The sequence below is a fragment of the Schistocerca cancellata genome, chromosome 1, assembly GCF_023864275.1.
Source record: "Schistocerca cancellata isolate TAMUIC-IGC-003103 chromosome 1, iqSchCanc2.1, whole genome shotgun sequence".
Lineage (NCBI taxonomy): Eukaryota > Metazoa > Arthropoda > Insecta > Orthoptera > Acrididae > Schistocerca > Schistocerca cancellata.
In genome coordinates, this window is record NC_064626.1 from 511,112,000 (window position 1) to 511,134,322 (window position 22,323).

At 40.3% G+C, this 22,323-nt stretch overlaps 1 protein-coding gene across 3 annotated transcripts in view; it reads right to left on the reverse strand.

Moving 5' to 3' along the window:
* The window catches only part of LOC126178231 (uncharacterized), a 401,103-nt gene that overhangs the window by 89,103 nt on the left and 289,677 nt on the right, over positions 1-22,323 (reverse strand). For all 3 annotated transcript variants that reach the window (XM_049924516.1, XM_049924517.1, XM_049924515.1), the window contains one exon: positions 19,410-19,543. In XM_049924516.1, the coding sequence (XP_049780473.1) occupies positions 19,410-19,543 (134 nt within the window). The remainder of the gene's footprint in view (positions 1-19,409; positions 19,544-22,323) is intronic.

The following is a 22,323-nucleotide window of genomic DNA, read 5'->3' on the forward strand; positions in this document are numbered from 1 at the left end:
ACTCAACGTCAAGGTCATCAGTACCCAGGCACACATTAAGAAGAAACAAATGTGGACAAATTTAGTAAAATGGAAACATACATGCAAAGAAAGTGGGAAAATATGCAAAATGCTGTACAAGAAAATAAAATGTAAGGAAAACAAGAAAGGAGCATCAAGGATGCCATAGAACCTTACACCCTTGCGATGTAAACCATAGCATGGAATTATCTTTTTCTCTCAGAATGTCATAAACATTAATGATAAGCATGTCAAGTTTAATAAGTTTTCCCAACTGTACTGTCATTTTCTGGATTGCCACTCAAGTGGATATACAGGGGTTAGGAGTGTGCTAACATGTTTCCTCCTCTGTACTTGACTTTAAGTAATTATTATTTGTGCTGCCGACCTGTACTTCAAGGTCTTATTTGTTACCCGTATTACTTTGTATTTCTATCACTCACTGGATCTTCTTGTAATAAAGTGAGTTGTTAAAATTGTTTATTTTCTCTGGCGCAGAATCTTTTTTTTTTCCCACTCCCTCAAATTGTTCCCTGCCATTACACAGTGAATACGCTACTAGTATCTGAAATTTATTGCTGAACTCAATTTTGTCTTTTTCCTCTCGTATTCCTACTAGCAAGCCCACATTCACTTGTAACTCTTTCTTCTGCCCCCCCCCCCCCTCTCCGCCACCACCACCATTCTCCAACTCCCAATGATTATTATTAGACTTTCATCTGCCTTTATGTACTAAATTTCCAGTTCAACATCCCCATATTCTTTCCCATTCTCTTAATCGTGTCCGTGATGTCAGCATATATGCCTGCACTGTTGTTTCTCAGGTTTGTTTGCAATAGATTTTGACGAGAATAAGCCTTTCACTGAATTGTTCACAATTACTCACTCTTTGTCTTGCCTTCCTACTCATGATAAATCCTACTCTCATTATACTATTTTCTCCTGTTGATAATATTACCCTATACTCCTTTCATCAGAAATTCTTATATTGTTTCTATTTCACTTTGCTGACACCCACTGCATCTAAAATGAACATCTGCATTTTCCTTTACAGATTTTCTAGCTTCCTTACTGCACCAGACTTCTGGCCTTCCGTATTCTAGCTTGTAGTGTGTTGCCCTTTCGCTGGTATTTGGAATTCTTTCTCGATCACTATCTCCTTGGTAGTCCCTTCTTCAAAATTCAAATGGGAGACTAATCCAGAATCTTTTGCCAATGGAAAGATCATCATCACACATTTCCAATTACAGGTCACATGTCCTGTGCATAGACATTATGGGCTTGTCATGCAGTGGCTGACATTGCAGTTTGCACCCTCATGCCCTTGCATTTTTTAGTCCCATACAGAGGGAAAGGCAGTGCCTCAAACCTCTGTCAACTTCTCCAAACTCTTTCATGAGGCTAAAGGCCATTGGCAGAACAAGGGTGACTACTGCCATAAAGAGAGATGTCATATATAGTTTTAATAGTCTGTGTGATAAAGACAAGGGTGGAAAATGTCAAAATTCTGTGGTTTTATCCAAACTTCTTACAGGAAGAGAAACATTGAGAAAGAAGCCAAAGTCATTATATGGAACTATTACATTAACACGTTTCACTTTACTTCCATAACATCCATCACAAAGTGAGACCAAAAAGTTTTGTGTGTTTTTAATTCCATAGTGATCTACAGAAAAATATAATGAGTCTAATAATAAAGAAGCGAAAGGTTAGCCGGTGAATACTATGAGAAATGACTAATAGTTTCTCAACTCTCTCTCTCTCTCTCTCTCTCTCTCTCTCTTTCTAACAGTTATACAGTGATAGTTTCCAATATGACATCCTATATAGTGTAAATTTGTGTGTTATCCCCAATATAATGCCATGTTTCATTGTTTAATAATATAATTCTTATAACATTACTTTGAAATCAGACCACTCTGTGTTCACAACTGAGAAGCATTCTAGTCTACAAAACAGTTAAGAATCTGTTTAAATTTTGCCTAACATCTAGCTTCGCGCAAGTGGTCAGGATAGCTCATGAGCATGCATGGAGAAAAAAGGGTAGTGAGTAAACCTCATAGTTCTTTTTAAAACTGCTGATAAGGGAGCAGAATTCAATTTTAAGAATTTTTTTGAATAAGGCCCTTTTGAGCAACTGTACATTTAATTACTAAATCTATTCCACTGTGAGTGATTTACACATCTTCCACATTTTAGTGCACTTTGAGTTTAACTGGGTAATATATTTGATCAACAGTCATATATAAAAATTGTATTAATGTTTATAGTGTCTGGAGGTCCACTGAAAGTTTTGGTACTGAAAAAGTAGAATTCTTTAGCTTTGGAAAGAAAAGTGATTTTGAAATTGCTTCCACGCGATCAACAATGTTGAATTCACATATGAGCCCCCAGTTATATTAATCACTAGTTGCTGCTATTGTGACATCAATAACGTCTATGCAAGTTTCTGTACTTCTGTTTTGAAAGAAAGCAGCAGTCCAACAGCTCAGCAGTCAGTCACATCAGTTTGTTTTGTGTTTGTGTCTCTGTCACTTTGTATTTAATTTTAAAGCTATCATAGTCACATATGTTTCCAGCTCAGAATCTTCTCTTATAATACAGGTTGATTCCAAATTACATTACCACTCAAATGGTGGATATGTTCCTGAAATGTGGATTTAAATGAAATTAAATGAAAGTTTCAGTAATTTCCATAAATTGTAGTTTACATAGTGCCCTCAGCTTGTTCACCATCATGTGCTATGCAAAAGTTGGATATTATACATTTTTGGTGTATTATTAATAGATACATTTTTATCCCATATGAGTAGCAACATAATTTTGAATCATCCTCTATTAGTGAAAAATGTATCCTATTCAGCACATACTTCACATTATGTGGCCGATTTGTGAGCTACCGTTGTTTTAACAATAACAAATGACAAAATTTAAAACAATCGTGTCACATCTCAACAGTGTCATCTTGTGGTCATTTGTAAAACTCAGAAGGCAACCCGCATATGACATTAGTATTTTCCAGTTCTGGTACCTGAGATACTTATTCATTATGCCTGGATCACAATTACAAAATGAATGACAGTCAGTTTTTTACTGGAAAGCTACCACAGAAACAATCAATCAGATAATGAGCTCGCCCATGCCTCCCATTTCTTTTCGCCTGTGTCTTATCAATTAGCTACCTCAATTTCCAGTGACAGCTGTTGGTAGTTGCTGATGATACTTGTGGCTGCAACTGAACTATCATGATTTACTTTCAGTTTTGTTGGTTCCTCTGTATCATCAGTTACCACTGTCAGTTGCTGAAGATGCTGGAGGCCAGTAGAACTATTGTGACATGTTTTCATAATGTTTCTTGTTTCTTTGTATTGTGTATTTATTTAATGCAACAGAATGTCTGAAGATAAGTTATGAGATAATCACAATCCTTCTGAGTGAATTCAATACTGCATGTCAAAGGGGGAGTGTCTCAATGTATCTAGTACATACTACCATAAACGTCACTATCACACCTATCGTGCAAGGCTGAGTAATGGTGAGACAACGTTGTCATTGCCTCCTTCCATGCCGAAGTGTTCTTAACTGTGAATCACTTCCAGCTGTAATTCTATTTCTCTTCTTGGGTTGTTTATCCTACTTTCTCCATTTGTCTAGTGTTTTATCTTCTATCAAGAAAAAAAATCATTCTGGCTGCAAACAGTATATGAAATGAGAACAGAATCACAGAAAAAATATACATTAAGCAGCATGAAAGTAAAAATATTATAACTCAACATTATTTGCAAGGGTGTACTTCCATAGGTCACAGACCATATCTATTTAGAAGCATGTAGACATAGTTCAAAGAGGAAAACTTTCAGCACCTGAAGTAGTTCAACATCAAAAGAAATGATGTTAGATAAAACTGGAAACAGCAATGCAATGAACCAATATGAAGAACTAATTTCACTTCTCAATAAAACTGTAATCTTAATTACTCATAAAATCTTCCCACATAAGACAAAATAACACTGTTTCTGTGAGAGGAAGAAAGCTTGAATGCTTGTGGGAAGCAATGACATGGCGACTGGGTTCTTTAACTCCTGTATTAGTACACTACTATTACTGGAGCTGTATAAAATAATATGAATATTTACCTAATACGGTGAAAGTTTAACTTCAGCTTTCACAGGCATCTGAACATACTTGAGATCAACACAAATAAATACTGAAAGATGACTAATGGTATTTTATAGCTATATGTAAATGGAAGGGGGATCACCGCTGTCACCTGCAGCATTCATATAATCCTCCTCCATTTTACATAGTGTTTCACAGCTGCAGGATTCACATGGTGTCTGTTCTTTCGAAGTAACAGACATCTCGCATCAATGTAGTATATTATATCATTGTCCACAGAGAAATTATTTGAAATTAACTTTGTATATCATTGTGACATTAGACACAATGATCACTGATATCACTAACAGCAATGCAAGGATGCACAAAATGAGTTGCAACTGGGCTCATTTGAAGTCAGAATGAGTCTGAAAGTACAAATGAGATGAAAAACCAACATGACATCAGAGTGATCACAGAAGATTGATGGCTGATAAAACTGCCGAAGATTTTGTAAATATAGGGAAACAAAAAGACATTGTTAGTGCACAATAGAAAACTCAGAAACCAAAGTTGAAGATGTTCAATTCATTTTATCCAATCCCTGTACGCTTCATACTCATGTTCATTTAAATTATTTTTATAGTTATTCTGAACTGCTCGAGATAAATTTAAGTGTACATTTCTTAAAAAGTAAAGTTCTTTACTCATTCCGCAATAGCACGGTGATACTGTCATTTGTATATTAACAACACAAAAATGTATCTTTGAACTAAGAAGACTTGGCTCACTGAGAGAATCAACAACATGAAAATGAATATAGAATTGCTAGTATTGTTATGACTTACACCCACACAAGGCACCGGTATCACTGCATCATGCCCAGGGCACACACAACGCTTGGGGAATAGTTGGGATATGTTTTGATTTTATTTTAAATTTATATTGACTGTGTAAGCTTAAAGTTCTCGCTGAATAACACAAAGGAAGGTCCATGAATTCCTGCACATACAGCTTTTATGTATGTATCCGAATTCCATCATAGTTACAAATTTGTTCTAATTAATTTACCGTAGGTTTTGCCACCTTTTTCATACAGAATGAATGTGACAAAATTCTGCTCTAATGTGCTAACTACCTGTACTTGGTCAGTTATTGCTGCACCCTATTAGGCAACTGAAAGCACTGGCTACTGTATAACTGTTTTATTTAACCCATTAAATTATGTGGTTGCAAGGCAGTACTCTAACTTGTCTTTGGATATATGATTTCCATATCAAAATTTCGCTATTAGGATATTTGTAAAAGTTATTTAACTCTCATAGTTACCATCAAAAACAACTGGCACATGCCTCATAAATTTAAACTAAGGTTACCCTCTTCTTAAAGGTGTTCTGCCTGGCTTTACAAACAGTCACTAGATCAGTACAAAAATTATGCAAAGAAAACATATAGCACTTGATTCTGTAAGTGGTTACTTAGTTGGTGTGACAAAGAACTTACAAGCACACAATTTCTAACAGTCAATATCCAAGAAAGACCATATAGTTCCAAAACAACTTCACTGCATGAAATAAAATGGTATTCATCCCCATGTAGCAATTGTTCATAATTTGTTAGACAAATTACAATAGATACTGAGTAAACAATAGGTTAAAAATGTAAGGTACCACTCATCTCAAACAAATAACATACTCAAACAAACAGGAGAATGTGGGACTGCCTGAAGTGCTATCAAGCTATTAAGAATCTGTAGCATCAATGGCCATGTACTCTGATTACGTACATCTTTAAGAAATTTAATTTTTTCCTTGTCTACCACCAAAGTGTACAAAAAATCCAAAGTTTACCTTTGTTATGAAACCATGAACTGAGATACACAGTCGGTATTCATACAGCCAACATATCTTGCTGAACTAAATCCACAACAATCAGCAGCATCTTATACTACTTCTCAAAATGCAATTTTTCATGAAGCAATATGTTTAAAAAAATATGTATTGCAGAAAAGTAGCTATTAAAAATGCACATGCAATAATTATTCCCAAAAAACACAAAAAATTATTTCCTCAATAAAAAAGTCTTCCCCTTCCTACTCACCTTCTCAGTGAAAATCCTCAAAAAGATTGTTGTCATACAACAAACATGCCAAAAAATCCAGCTACATATAGAAAATGTTTAACAATACCTACTTTCACCGAATACACCCATCAAGGTGCAAAATCCCTATCGGAACATGAGCATTTGGTCACTTTATCTGACAAGTCATCAAACAATGTGAAAGTAATTGGTTACAGGTAACCACTGAAGTCACTGAAACTTAATGGCAGTTTTATGAGAACACAAAACGTTGTATCTCATGCAAACAAACCATTATCATCAAAGCCATTGCACATGTATATAATACACCTAATAAAGTAGGTCACTGGTACATACGTGTTACACACTTCTTTGTTCCTAGTAAACTGACAGAATATAGAGTTTGACTCAAAATAGAAATAAATGATTTGTACATAAAATAACTAGCACAAACTTATTGATATACTGTTGATCACTAACATGTTTAACAAAGGAGTAGTAATTATTTACCCAGACATTAAAAATAGATTGAAATTTATAGTTATCAACTGCATACTTTTTAGAAGTTCAGCGTACATCATTACATGACATTTACCTGTATCAAAAGACTAAGTTTATAAACATGATCTACATAAAAAGGAATATTAACAGTAATTAAGCAAACCATTATTCATGTAGTCTCTATGCCAAAAATTAACATGCCTTTCGATACTCGTTTCTCTAATTTGTAGGTGGTGATTCTATTTTATAAATGATACTGGTAACAACACATTGAATTTCATCTCAACATGAAAAATGGGGTCCAGTTTACAACTACAATATTTGTGATCAAATTAAACTTGAATGTGAACATATTAATCAAAAACTGATACAATGTATTCTAACTGTACACACTGATCAAAAATATTAAACTGACTTGTACTAGAAACATTAACAGAACTGGAACTCTTCACTACATTACATATATGTGAGCTATAACTAACAATGAATACAAGAAGTATCTTGTTTGTAGATTGGTAATGCATGGGTATTTTAAAGATAAATAATTAAGGGGAATGCAAAGTAGTAAGAGGATACAATTTATTTAAAGGGGGGGGGGGGGGGCTCTGGACGAACTAACAACAACACTATTTCTGATTAAGATAAATTATCAGGTTATTGGTTCCATTTTTCACACAATATTTTGAGAATTGATTTTAACATCGTCTTTAGGCAGTGAGAGAAATGTCATCTAACATCCTCAAATTCTGGGTCCCAAATAGACTGTATCCACCACAATTCAAACATTCCATAGACACTACAGACAACACACTGCAATTTATAAACAAGCTTGAATGCTAACACCAACCAATTTCTGAATTTCATAGGCACTATTATTTTTCAGTAGTGACACTGTCTTAACATTTTATACTATTCAAATTGATGGAGCTAAGGGCCAAGGCCCAACATCACAATAATCTATGTAAACTAACTAGTTACACTGTTTCAAAAAAGTAAAGACTGTTCTTGTCTCCCACCATTTCATGTTTACAGTGCAAGCAATATTCAGTGACATATACTTAGCTGCTCCTGTGGGAAGAGTTTCTGCTCATGTACATAAAATGCAGCAAAACAGGGTGGCAACTATTTTCTGTCAAAAGGTTTCCCAGTGATTTCTAGATTCTTCCAGGTTGTTGTTGTTGTTGTTGTTGTTGTGGTCTTCAGTCCAAAGACTGGTTTGATGCAACCCTCCATGTTACTCTATCCTGTGCAAGCCTCTTAATCTCTGAGCAACTACTGCAACTTACATCCTTCTGAATCTGCTTACTGTATTCATCTCTTGGTGTCCCTCTAGGATTTTTAACCCCCACACTTCCCTCCAGTACTAAATCTGTGATCACTTGATGCCTCTGAATGTGTCCCACCAACCGATCTCTTCTTCTCATCTAGTTATACTAAAATTTCTCTTCTCCCCAATTTTTATTCAGTGCCTCCTCATTAGTTATGTAATCTTCTAGGTTAAAATTCCAAATTTCTCTCAATCCCTTTTCTATGTATGTGAGAGCAATTTTATTTTACTTGTTTTCATGGCCACAAATGAAATTTTTTCACTAGCCACATTCCAAGTTCAGCAAGAATTTATACTTAATTCTTCAAGTTATAAAGTACTACCACTCCTGTAAATTCCTTCATGTGCCATGCTGTGTCAGTTAGCCATAATCTCATGTAGACGAGAAATCCTTGCAAAACACACTTCAATCTGTTGTCACTGGAGTATAATATCAATAGACTTCCACAGGAATAATGCATACAGTTTTAGACTGGACATACTTCACAAAACGGTCATTGTTGATTTGAAACACAACACTGAGGGAAAGTTGGCAAACTACAACTTTGTACTGAAATCAGTATAAGACCTGAGTATTCAGTGTTGACTTAAGAAATATGCATGTTACGCTGTGGATATGTATTAATATCTTTTAGGACACTGAAAAAGCATCTTTTCTCACATATGTTACACACTATGCCCCTAAAAGTCATGCAACAGTGAAAGATCCTGGAGCTCAAGAATTCACAAACAGCAATGAAGATTCACAAGGGAGTTCAGAGAGGGTAGCTGTGATTGAGGAACAAATACAATAATCTAGTGACCTTCATCTTTCCTTATGCAAATCCACAACAGATCGTTACCAAATTACTCAAAACATTTCTTTCTGTCAGCCAAAACATCAGCTCACTTGAAAGTCTCTCAGAATTCCCTGAGCTTTCCCGACTCTTCCAGTAGATTTCTTTCCTCCAACAATCACTACCATATACACAGCCAGCATCAGAAATTAATTTTGGTTTATATAAATGGGTGACTCATAACACCTCATAATTTGCTTCATGAACACACCAGCCAACCTAATTCAAATGGCAGAAGATATATTGCAACTCTCCTTTGGATGAATGGAAAGAGACAAGCATATAATAATATTAGTTCAATATCACACTGCACATTTGCTTGGTTAGTTGGTTGGTTTAAAAGAGGGGGGAAGGGACCAAACTGCTTGGTCATCGGTCCCTTGTTCTGAATAAAACAATGCCACAAAGAGGAAAATAAAACAAATGAGAAGTACAACACAAAACGGAAAGAAAGGGAAAAACCACAAGAACGAAGGAAAGGCAACAAACACTAAAAGAAACAAAAGAAGACAAGAAAACAACTGAGAGACCTAAGAAAGAGTTAGAAGAGAGTAAAACAAGAAAGCAGATCACAGTGGCTGGCCGACTACAAGAACGAAAAGAAGAAGCCAGCCACTCTGCAACACATTAAAACCTCCACCCTAAAAGCACTAGGGTTGAGGACAGAGGGACAAACGACATGCGTGAAAACTTAGATCAAATGATAAAATCCACCCTCATGAATAAAATGTAAAACTAAAGCTGCTGTTGAGGCATTGTTGCCCAACAGTGAAGGTAGGGTGCTGGGAAAGTTAAAACTCCACCGCAGAGCGGCTAAAAGGGAAGTCCAGCAAGAGATGGACAACCGTCATTTGTGAGCCACAGTGACACAAAGGTAGGTCCTCACGACGGAGGAGGTAACCATGCGTTAGCTACATATGACCAATGCGGAGCCGGCAGAGGACAAGTGATTCCCTGTGAGAGGCCCGCATGGAAGCCTTCCACATATTCGTAGTCTCCTTAATGACACGCAGTTTTTTGTGCGTACTGTTATGCCATCCCAAAGCCGAAAAACCCTAAGGCGTAAGAGAGAACGCAGGTCAGGTTCAGAGAAGCTGATCTCCATAAGCAGTTTCCGCATAGCCTGTCGGCAAGTTCCTTGCCGGGGATTCCGATATGACCTGCAGTCCAGACAAAACACCACTGAACGACTGGACCGTTCCAGGGCATAGATGGATTCCTGGATGGTTGCTACCAAAGGATGACGAGGGTAGCACTGGGTGATAGCTTGTAGGCTACTCAAGGAGACAGTACACAGAAGAAACGACTCCCCAGGGCATGAACGGATGTGTTCAAGAGCATGAGATACAGCCACCAGCTCTGCAGAGAAAACACTGCAGCCATCAAGCAAGGAATGATGTTCAATATGTCCTCCATGGACATACGTGAAGCGAACATGACTATCAGCCATCAAGACGTTGGTGTAAACCACTTCATGGCCTTGTTATGTATCAAGAATCGACAGGAAGTGGCAGTGAAGAGCCGCGGGGTTAACTGAGTCCTTAAGGCCATGTGACAGGCAAAGTCATGGCCTAGGTGTACACCATGAAGGTATACGTAATGGACCTAAAGTATACGTGGTAAAGGCAAGGACTCCAGTTTGGATAGAAGAGATCGGCTGTGACCTGCAATTGTAAGCCCTGACCTGGGCCACTCATGCGGGAGATGAACTGCCATGGGTAGGAAAAGGACACAGTAATTCGGATGCGCAGGAGAACTACGAACATGTGCAACGTAACTGGAGAGCACCTAACCTTCAACAGAGGGTCCCCATCCTCCACCAGGAGGCTGGTCACAGGACTCGTCCTAAAAGCTCCTGTTGCTAGTTGAACGCCAGGGTGGTGCGCTGGGTCGAGTAAATGCAATGCTGAGGGTGCCGCCAAAGCATAAAAAACACTCTCATAGTCAAGGCAGGATTGAACAAGGGCTCTGTAGAGCTGCAGCGGAGTAGAGCGATCTGCACACCAGTTGGTGTTGCTCAGGCAGCAGAGGGCACTGAGGTGCTGCCAGCACTTCCGCTTAAGCTGACGAAGGTGAGGAAGCCAAGTCAATCAGGTGTCAAAAACCAGTCTTAAGAATCGATATATCTCCACTACAGTGAGTGGATCATTATTAAGGTAAAGTTCTGGTTATGTATGAACGGTACGACACCAACAGAAGTGCATAACACACGACTTTGCGGCCAAAAACTGGAAACTGTGGACTGTGCCTTGTGGATGGCTCCTTGTAAGTGCCGCACAGCAACATCAGTACTGGTGGAGCAGTACAAAATGCAGAATTTGTCCACATACAGAGAAGGTGCGATGGACGGCACGACAGCTGCTGCTAGACCATTAACGGCCACTAAAAAACGAGATACACTCAATACAGTGCCCTGCGGGACCTCATTCTCTTGGATGGGGGGGGGGGGGGGGGGGCGGCGGCTATGGGAGGCACCAACTTGGACACGGAAAGCAAGAAGCGACAGGAAATTTTGGATAAAAATTGGAAGCAGGCCACAGAGACCCCACTCGTATAATGTAGCAAGGATATGATGTTGCCAGGTGGTGTCATATGCTTTTCATAAATCAAAAAAGACGGCAACATGGTGTTGGCGTCTGGAAAAGGCTGTTCGGATGGCAGACTCAAGGGACACAACATTATCAGTGGTAGAGCGACCCTGGCGGAAAACGCCCTGGCGTGGAGCCATAGGCCACATGACTCCAGGACCCGACCCAACCCAACCACCAACACACCTTACAAAGAATGTTGGCGTGGCTGATGGGCCAATAGATATCCACATCAAGCGTGTTTTTGCCAGGTTTGAGCACTGGTATGATGGTGCTCACCTGCCAATGCGATAGAAAGATGCTATCGCACCAGATCCATTTGAAGATGATGAGGAGATGTCGCTTGTAGTCAGATGAGAGATGTTTAAGCATCGGACTGTGGATCTGATCTGGCCCAGGAGCTGTGTTGGGGCAACGTGCAAGGGCACTGATGAGCTCCCATTCTGTAAATAAGGCTGGGGGGGGGGGGAGGTGTAATTCTCTGATGCAGAGGCTCGAGCAAAGTGCTCGGCAATTGTGTTTGCACTGGTAGATAACACACCATCTATGGTAATGTCAGGGACACCTGTTGGGATCTGGTACCCAAAAACACATCTGATCTTCATCCAGACTTGGGAAAGTGACGTATGGCACCCTATGGTTGAGACGTATCTATCCCAATACTCCTGTTTCCATCTTTTTATAAGCTGGTGAGCGCAGGCACGGAGCCGTTTAAAGGCTATTAGGTCCTCTAGGGAAGGGTGCCGTGTATGTCGCTGTAGAGGCTGCCGACGCTCTTTAATTCCCTCAGTGACTTCTGGCAACCACCAAGGTACTGACATTCAGCAGGGGCACCCCAAAGAATGAAGGATTGCATTTTCCACCACAGAAAAGATCGTTGTAGTCACCTGCTCAATCACAACATCAATTGCACCAGGTGGGGGAGATTCAATGGTGACAGCAAAGGTGAAGGCTTCCCAGACGGTGCCACCCCACAAGGGGTTATGAGAGTTAAAATCTCCCAAAAGCAAGAAGGTTTAGGGGGTTGAGCAATCAGTGCAGCCAATGTGTTCAGGGTACCACACCATCTGGAGGAAGATATACGTTGCAGACAGTTATTTCCTGCATCATCCATATCCTGACAGCCACAGCTTCAAGAAGGGTTTGAAGGGGTATCAGCTCACTACATACTGAGTTCAGGACATAGACGCAAACTCCACCTGACACTCCATTATATTCGCTACGGTTCTTGTAATATCCCTTGTAGCCACGAAGGGCAGGGGTCCACACTGCCGGTAACCAGGTTTCCTGGAGGGCTATGCAGAAAGCAGGTGTAAAGCTTAACAGTTGCCATAGCTCAGCAAGGTGGTGGAAAAACCGCCGCAATTCCACTGGACGATAATGTGATCGTGAGGCTGGGAAGGCATGGAATATTCAATGAGGCAGTTTACACCTCAGGGTCAGTTGCCACCACCAACTTATTTCCCGTGTCTAAGGGTCTGGAGAGATCTAGGTCCTCAGCAGACGCCAGAATCTCCACCCCATCCTCAGATGCAGAGCTTGTAAGTAGCGGTGGTGTGGGTGTCACCGCAATTCCCTTGGTCTTGGAGGTCTTCTTTTTGGGTTCCCCTCACTGCTCCTTGGGTTTCTCTGGCTGGGAGGGCTTCACTGATTCAGTCTCAGGGACTGAGGATGATCGTGAAGCCCTATGACCAGCTGCTTTTGGGCACTTCAGCCACTGGCAGGTGTCATCTTTCCCACTAGCATAAACCTGGGAAGGGAGTGACCCAAGGGACCCCTTCCTAGTGAGAGGAGCCGAAGAAGACTTATGCTTCTCCAGCTTAGAAGTGTGGACTGGTGTCCCACATGGTTTGGGGGAGGGGTGGGGAGGGGCAATGCTCCTGAAGTAGGTGGTGCAGGAGCAACAGGGAGGGAAGCGCATGCCCCACCATCAAGGGGACAGGTGTAGTCTTCTGGCTCTGAGAGCTGACTGGAATTCATGGAACTGATTGGGCTACAACTGCTCTTGTAGCGGTGGTCATAGCCACAGGATGTAGGCGCTCAAATTTCCTCTTAGTCTCAGTGTGGGTCAGTCGGCCCAGGGTCTTATATTCCATGATTTTCCCTTCTGCTGTAAAATTCTGCAGTATGGCGAGCACAGGGAATGACGCTCTCTGCAGTTGACACAGATGGGAAGCAGGGCACATTGAGTATTGGTATGTGAAGGATGTCCACAATCTCGACATACGCTGGAAGTACAGTGGGACGACATACGGACAAACTTCCAGCACTTTAAGCACTGCATCAGGGGAGGGATATATGGTTTGACATCACAGCGGTAGTCCATCATCTTGACCTTCTTGGGCAATGTGTCACCCTCAAAGGCACCCGTGGCAACCTGATTATCCCCACAGACACCTATGGACGCGCCGGACTAAATTAACACCTCGGCACTCTAAGTTGGCGCGCAGCTCATCATCAGATTGCAAAAGAAGGTCCCTGTGGAATATAATACCCTGAACCATATTTAAGCAGCACGACAGTAATGGAAACACCCCCAGCTTGTCACAAGCGAATAACGCCCAAGACTGGGCAGAGGATGCTGTTTTGATCAAGACCGACCCAGATCTCGTTTTGGACAAGCCCTCCACCTCCCCAAACTTGTCCTCTAAATGATCGACAAAAAACTGAGGCTTCAGTGTCATGAAAGATTCCCCATCAGCTCTCAAACATACAAGGTACTGGGGCAAGTAAGAGCCGCTGCCATCCTTAGCCTGGCATTCCTCCCATGGTGTGATCAGGGAGGGAAATGATTTAGGGTCATACTTCCTTGCGTTGTACTGAGACTTGGAATGCGTACAGACTACTGGTGTGTGATCACCAGCAAGTGATGATGTGGTACACTTCATCGTGTGTCATCTGCCATGATGCCACCTACTCCATCCATGGGCCCTCCCTACATGTGTCACCCAGCCACGGCAAAGGCCACCTGGTAGGATGGCCATTGCCAGGAGTCCCGATGCCCCAGTGTGATGAGCATCTACTCCTCGGCATATGTGGGGAGTTAATGGCACAGGCATCAGCAGAGCGATCCCCATGTGGTCAGAGGGCTATGACCAACGGGGTACATGGCAGCCCCATCTTAATGGACTGGCTACCGTGCTGGATATCAAGTGCAAACAGGTCCATTATCATCGTCAGCATAGAAAATGATATTGCACAGTGGGTGGAGGAAAACACACCCATGAGCATGACCTCGTCCAACAGCTAGAGAATGAGCAGAAGTGCATATCCACGTTGACGAAGGATGCAAGAGGTCTCAGTGCATGATGGACACTATGCACCATGTAAGGCAACCTTCCCAAATTGACTTGGTCTTAGGGGAAATTTTGAAAAATGGAGGTCAAACCCTTCAGGGGACCATCACATAAAGGCTGAAATGTGTGAGACTCCTTTTAGTTGCCTTTTACGACAGGCAGGAATACCTCGGGCCTATTCTAACCCCCGGACACGCAGGTGGGCACTGCACATTTCTCCACCAAGCAAACAAGATATAGTTCTCATGTGGTTTTTAGGATTCAAAGAGGAATATGCTGAAGAAACACAGCCCTCTTCTCACACAATAGCCTGTTAATCATGGATGAAGGGCAACAGGCTGATTCCATATTCCTAAATTTCTGGAACACTTTTAACACAGTGCCTCACGTGGACTGTCAACAAATCTCCAAGCATATGAAATAGATTCTCAGACGTGACTGACTTGAGGACTTCTTAAGAAACAGATTCTAGTATGTTCTCTCGGAAGCGAAGTGTTCATCAGATACAAGAATACTGTCAGGACTGCCCTAAGGAAATGTGATAGGATCACTCTTCTTCTCTGTATATATGACCGATCTGACAGATGGGGCTAGAGCAATCTGTATCCATCTGCTGATGATACCATAGTGTACAAGAAAGTATCATCATTAAGAAATTATAATCATTGAGTGATTGTAGATGGATACAGCACAGCTTAAACATAAATTTTATCTGGTGTGACAAATGACAACTTGCTCTAAATACAGAAAAATAATTGTTAATGAAGATGAGTAGAAATCCTGTAATACACTACTGGCCATTAAAATTGCTACACCAAGAAGAAATGCAGATGATAACGGGTATTCATTGGACAAATATCTTATACTGAAACTGACATGTGATTACATTTTCACACAATTTGGGTGCATAGATCCTGAGAAATCAGTACCCAGAACAACCACCTCTGGCCGTAATAACGGCCTTGATATGCCTGGGCATTGAGTCAAACAGAGCTTGGATGGCGTGTACAGGTACAGATGCCCATGCAGCTTCAACACGATACCACAGTTCATCAAGAGTAGTGACTGGCATATTGTGATGAGCCAGTTGCTCGGCCACCAATGACCAGACGTTTTCAATTGGTGAGAGATCTGGAGAATGTGCTGGCCAGGGCAGCAGTCGAACATGTTCTGTATCCAGAAAGGCCCGTACAAGACCTGCAACATGCGGTCGTGCATTATCCTGCTGAAATGTAGCATTTCGAAGGGATCGAATGAAGAGTAGAGCCATGGGTCGTAACACATCTGAAATGTAACGTCCACTGTTCAAAGTGCAGTCAATGCGAACAAGAGGTGACCGAGACATGTAACCAATGGCACCCCATACCATCACGCCGGGTGATACGCCAGTATGGCGATGACGAATACTCGCTTCCAATGTGTGTTCACCACGATGTCACCAAACACGGATGCGACCATCATGATGCTGTAAACAGAACCTGGATTCATCCGAAAAAATGACGTTTTGCCATTCGTACACCCATGTTGGTCGTTGAGTACACTATCACAGGCGTTCCTGTCTGTGATGCAGTGTCAAGGGTAACCGCAGCCATGGTCTCTAAGCTGATAGTCCATGCTGCTGCAAACGTCGTCGAACTGTTCGTGCAGATGGTTGTCGTCTTGCAAACATCCCCATCTGTTGACTCAGGGATCGAGACGTGGTGCACGATCCGTTACAGCCATGCGGATAAGATGCCTGTCACCTCGACTGCTAGTGATACAAGGCCGTTGGGATCCAGCACAGCGTTCCGTATTACCCTCCTGAACCCACAAATTCCATATTCTGCTAACAGTCATTGGATCTCGACCAACGCAAGCAGCAATGTCGTGATACGATAAACCACAATCGTGATAGGCTACAATCTGACCTTTATCAAAGTAGGAAACGTGACAGTACGCATTTCTCCTCCTTAGACGAGGCATCACAACAACGTTTCACCAGGCAACGCTGGTCAACTGCTGTTTGTGTATGAGAAATCGGTTGGAAACTTTCCTCATGTCAGCACGTTGTAGGTGTCACCACCGGCGCCAACCTTGTGTGAATGGTCTGAAAAACTAATCATTCGCATATCACAGCATCGTCTTCCTGTTGGTTAAATTTCACGTCTGTAGCACGTCATCTTTGTGGTGTAGCAATTTTAATGGCCTGTAGTGTATTTGAACACAGTATTAGTGGTATGTGCTTGACACACTCATGTCGATTAAATATCTCGGCATAAAAGAATGCAGTGATATGAAATGGAATGAGCATGTAAGATCCATAGTAAGAAACATGAATGGCTGACTTCGGTCTATTGGAAGAATTCCAGGAAAGTGGAATTCAAATACAAAGAACATGTATAGAACAGTAGTTCAACTTATTTTTGAGTACTGCTACAGTGTTTGGCATCCCACTAAGTCAGATTAAAGGAAGACATTGAAGCAATTCAAAGGTGTGCTGTTAGTTTTGCTACCAGTAGATTCAAGCAAACACTCGAGTATTACAGATAGGCTTCATGAACTCTAATAGAGGCTGTAAGGGAAGACAATATTCTTTTCACAAAACACTATTGAGAAATCATAGAATGCAGTCTTTCTCAGCTGTGCGATATTGCTGATATTTGTCTTATGGGCATAATTCTCTGCCTCAGGCTACAGCCTAATACCCATAATACAAATATCAGCAATACCACCACTGGAGAAATTTAGAGAACCGGCATTTACAGCTGACTGCAGAACAATTCTACTGACACCAATGTCTATCTCTCAAAAGAGCCATGAAGATGAGATAAGAGGAATTAGGGCTCTTACAGAGACATATATATAGAGTTGTTCTTCCGTTGCTCCATTTGCAACTATAGCAGGAAAGAGTAGTACAAGGTACCCTGTGTCATTCAACCTGTAGTGGCTTGTAGAGTGTGTATGTGTGTGGATTAGATTGAGTGTAAACTTATTCACAACAAGATTTGGATGCAGTTTGAAGAGTTAATGTAGTAACAGGTGAGTAATTTTGTTTGTTTGTGTCTGGGAGAGTGTATACTTCAACCAGAAAAGAATGGTACCTTGAGAGCTAGTGATGTCTGCGTACTGCCATTTGTGTCTACGTCCCATATGTCAGTCAGCAAGTGAGTGGTGACTTTCCTCCTTTTGTCTGTTGTTTCAATAATAGCATTTGTGTTACTGTAGGAGTAATGTTCATGTCCCCCTCCCCAAACTACCTCCATATTTGTGAAAGGTATTTAGTAGTTGCACTAACTACTACTTATGAAACAATGGTCTCTTAGGCTCCATTACACAAGGTGTCCACAATAAGAGAGATGATAAAGCTATAACAACAAGAGTAAGAAAGGACTATAATCATTTTAATGGAAGACATTTATACATCTTCAGTGCAACATATTCTTGTATTTGGTTCACAAAAATGTTAAGGAAAATTGATTAAGTTATGTTTCAATAGAGTTTCCCATGAAAAGGAGCACAAAAAAGACCATCTGCATGCTAACAAAGGGATATATATTTTTTTTTTTTTTTTCATTTTGTAATACTTTACTTATGTGTAAAATAACTTAAGTGATGAGTGGATTAGAGATGGAAAAACTCATTGTTTTATTCATTCAAAGATTAAAATGGAGCACAAGTAAATATGAATGTTAGGATATATACAGAAAAAATATTCCAAATAGGGAAATTACCAAACAGAGGAAAAGCAACAGTTATATCACACACACAAGAAGGGAAAGAACTGTTAGGAAACTACAAATAAAAATTTTGTTAAACAAATATTTAAGTTAAAAAGAACTTTTATCTCAATATATAACATAGTCAAGATATTGCCCCAAATCCAACTGCATTGCCTATGCAATGATGCATCCTGGAATATTTTACAGTAGTGCCCATATTACTGCATTTTTGCAATGTTTCAATACTCTTTGTTTGTGATCTTTGCTATCAGTTAATGTAAAATTATTAAAGCAACATTAAAGTAGGAGATTCAAGTAGATATTAACTTTCAGAATGAAATTTTCACTCTGCAGCGGATATTAACTGCTAACTTTATGGAAAAGAATACATGGTCTTCATAGAGGACAATGTTAATGTGGTCATTGAATGTCCTTAATTGGATATAAGTAATGGAATGGTAAGTGTAGAGCTGTAAAGTCAGTGTAATATAATCAGGGAAGATAATGTAGGCATGCAGGTGAATGTGTATTCCGCTAACTCTGTCGAAGTATTTAGCCAAAATCATAGCAACATTCTCAATCCTGTTCATTTGCTTATTGATGAATCAACACCTCAACTAAACAATGAGTTGTTATCTTTACCTATTTACAGAAGACAATGTTATTACTATTGGTTTGTTAATACAGTCATCTTTTCAAATCAAAATACAATTGACTTTTCCATTAACTGGTGAAATGAAAAGGAAAAGCTACTCTTAAAATTCCTGCAAACATATGCCCCTTTACCTGTTTGGCAATAAAAACTTCTTTCCTAAGCTACATATCACAAGTACTCACTGCTGCAGGCGAATAAACTCTGGCACATCAATATGACAACATTAAAGCTCGTAAGTGATCTGGTTCATGTACAAGACTAGAAACTTTTCAGCATTAATGCTGCTGCAAATTACCAAATTAATAAGAGCAGAAGGCATGCAATTACACACCTCTTGGAACTGTTCCACTGTTGTCACTGTACACGCTACCAGAGTCGGACACATCTCGACTAGCACTACGACGCCATGGAATATCCTGATCCCGACTAAATGGTCTTGAAAAATGTGAAGTTTCCGAGAGCCTCCTGCAATTATATAGCAGAAAATGACAGTATATTATATGACAGTCTATTCAATTAACACTTCAGCACAAAAAGTACACTTGCACAATTGCAATAAAATTAAACATAAAGGCTACACCATATTATGATTCATGCATCATGCAATAATGGCAAAAGTTCTTTCTATTGCTACTGCTGCGATCACTGTTCCCAAAACTACTACTACGTAAAATGCTACACACACACACACACACACACACACACACACACACACAAGAGAGAGAGATAGAGAGAGAGAGAGAGAGAGAGAGAGTGAGAGAGAGAATACAACAGTCAAATTCAACACACTGTCTCCATCAGCAATAACTGCCTTATTTTCTCTTGTTTCTTCTCAGTTAAAATTATTCACATGCTAATCATTAATTTCTTAACACAGTGTCGCTAACAGTCCATCCAAATTACAATCACAGGATATGTGTTGAAGAGCTATCAGAATTCTAACAACATATAAATTTCTTCAGCGCATAATTCCACTAAAAGCCAGTTCACTGTAAAGTGTGGAGTATGTATTAAAATGAACTATATTTTCATGGATAATACAAAGAGTCTGAATATTAGCAAGTCTCACAATGAATGAATATTTGGGACATTTGGAATTTTTTGTCATTGAGGATAACTGGACATTACTTTTCAGAATGGAGATGTAGTAACATGTACTTGCCTTTGTTACATGAATTTAACTGTATACTTTATATTTAAGTAAATACTATACAATAATTTATAAGTAAAACATAACACTCAATAGAAATATTTGCTTTGAACTCAACCAGTGCTGGTGCAAAGATTGTATCCAAAAGAAGGATTGGATGTGTTTATTTTGCAACAAACCCATTATTTCCTATCACAGTTATAAATTGCTAGAAGTGGGTTTTTATTGCCTTCCTGAAGCCTGCAGGTTTTGGGTTAACAGAGGCAGGCATAGAGAGAGAGAGAGAGAGAGAGAGAGAGAGAGAGATGTGTACATGTGCATGGCTGTGCCTCTACATGGTGCCAGCATTATGTATAGGGACACAGCCTGAGTGTGTGTGTGTGTGTGTGTGTGTGTGTGTGTATGTGTGTGCGCGCGCGCGTGTCGAAAGGATTCATTCCATCAGCTAGCAAGTTTTCTTTCTTTTTTATTTCTGCCTGTTGATGACTCAATGCTCCTTTTCAGTGAGTGGTCTCTTTTACTCTTTAAGTATTTACTTCCTACCAAAACTTTCCTACAGTAATTATGTACAGGGTGTTTATAATTAAACTGACGGTGTTCCAAGTATTGCTTGGCGGGCTGTATACATGGCACTGTAAGCAGTCAGAATGTGAAACATTTTCTGTTTTGATGTCAGTATGCTGTTTGTCACTTGGCAATGCCTGCTGATTTCTTTTGTGAAGTGGTTGTTGGTGTAAAGGGTTAAGAAGGCTGAAGATTTCTATATGAAATATAATGGCTACTGACTGGTAAAGTTGTTTCACCAGGATGGAAGCACTGCATTGTGGGAATATTGCTGACAGAAATAGCTGTAAAGCGGCCCCAGTCAATAAAGGGACTAAAGGCTCAGGCTGTGTCACAGGAATTCTCTCCCCCCTGGTCAACAGTTCAAAAGATTTTGTGGTGCAATGTACACTGGAATCCTACAAGATAGAGAACTCACAGCAAATGAAGCTCCAAGATGACTTTGTTCTTCAGTTTTTGGCAGGCATGGAAATAGAGGATGTGTGGCCCAGGAATATTCTTTGGCCACGTAAGGTACATTTTAGACTGGTACTGTGAATGCACAAAACTATTTCATATGGGGTTCTACTCCACCACATGTTGTGCAGGAACATCCACTGCACTCAGGTTATGTGATTTCACAGTGTGCTCTCACAAGATCTTTCATTCTCAGTCTGTTTTACTCCATTGAGCTGTCACCTCACTGACCTGTTACGTGTACAGTGACCTCCTTGTGCAAGATTGCAGTATGTCCACACCACTGTTTTCGTGTCAGATGGAGTGACATCACTTGTCACTTGCCAAGTAAAAGATTTGCTGTGAGAAACCTTTGTATCCATTGAATCATCTCTAGGCAATTTAAAGATGTGCGGCCTTCCAGATCCCCTGACCTAAATCCATATGATTTCTGGTTGTGGGGATATCTGAAAGACTGTGTCCATCAGGAATGTATCCAGACAGTTCTGGTCTGAAGGTTAGTATACAATGATAAATCACTCTGATTACACCAGATATGCTGCAAACAACTGTTGACCATCGCTTGTTACAGATGCAACATGTTGTTGAGTCAGGAGACCATACCGAACACATCGCAACTTTTGACCATATTCTAATAAACACGCCAGAACCACTCTTATCATGTGTTTGATTGTTCCTCCCCTTTTCCTGCACCCATATCACATTCTGACTGCCTACAGTGCCATATTTTCATCTGGTGGCAGAAAATGGATTTTTGTTTTCAGCATACTCCACATGTGCACCAATCAGTGAACATATCTATGATGTTTCAGTATCTTGTGATGTACGCAGCCCACACTGCAGTATTCAGAACTCTATCAGTTTAATTATAACCCCTGGTATTTACAGGAAAAGATGTAGAGAAATTCAACAAATTGCATATAGCCTACTTCTCTCGAAGCACTGGATGGGGGAGGGGGGCCGGCAATGAGCTCAATATTCCAACACAACAGGCAGGTCCTATCAATAGAACCTAATATCAATACCCTGTGAGATGAATTTTAAATCATCAGATTGGTGCATGATCTTGAAATAT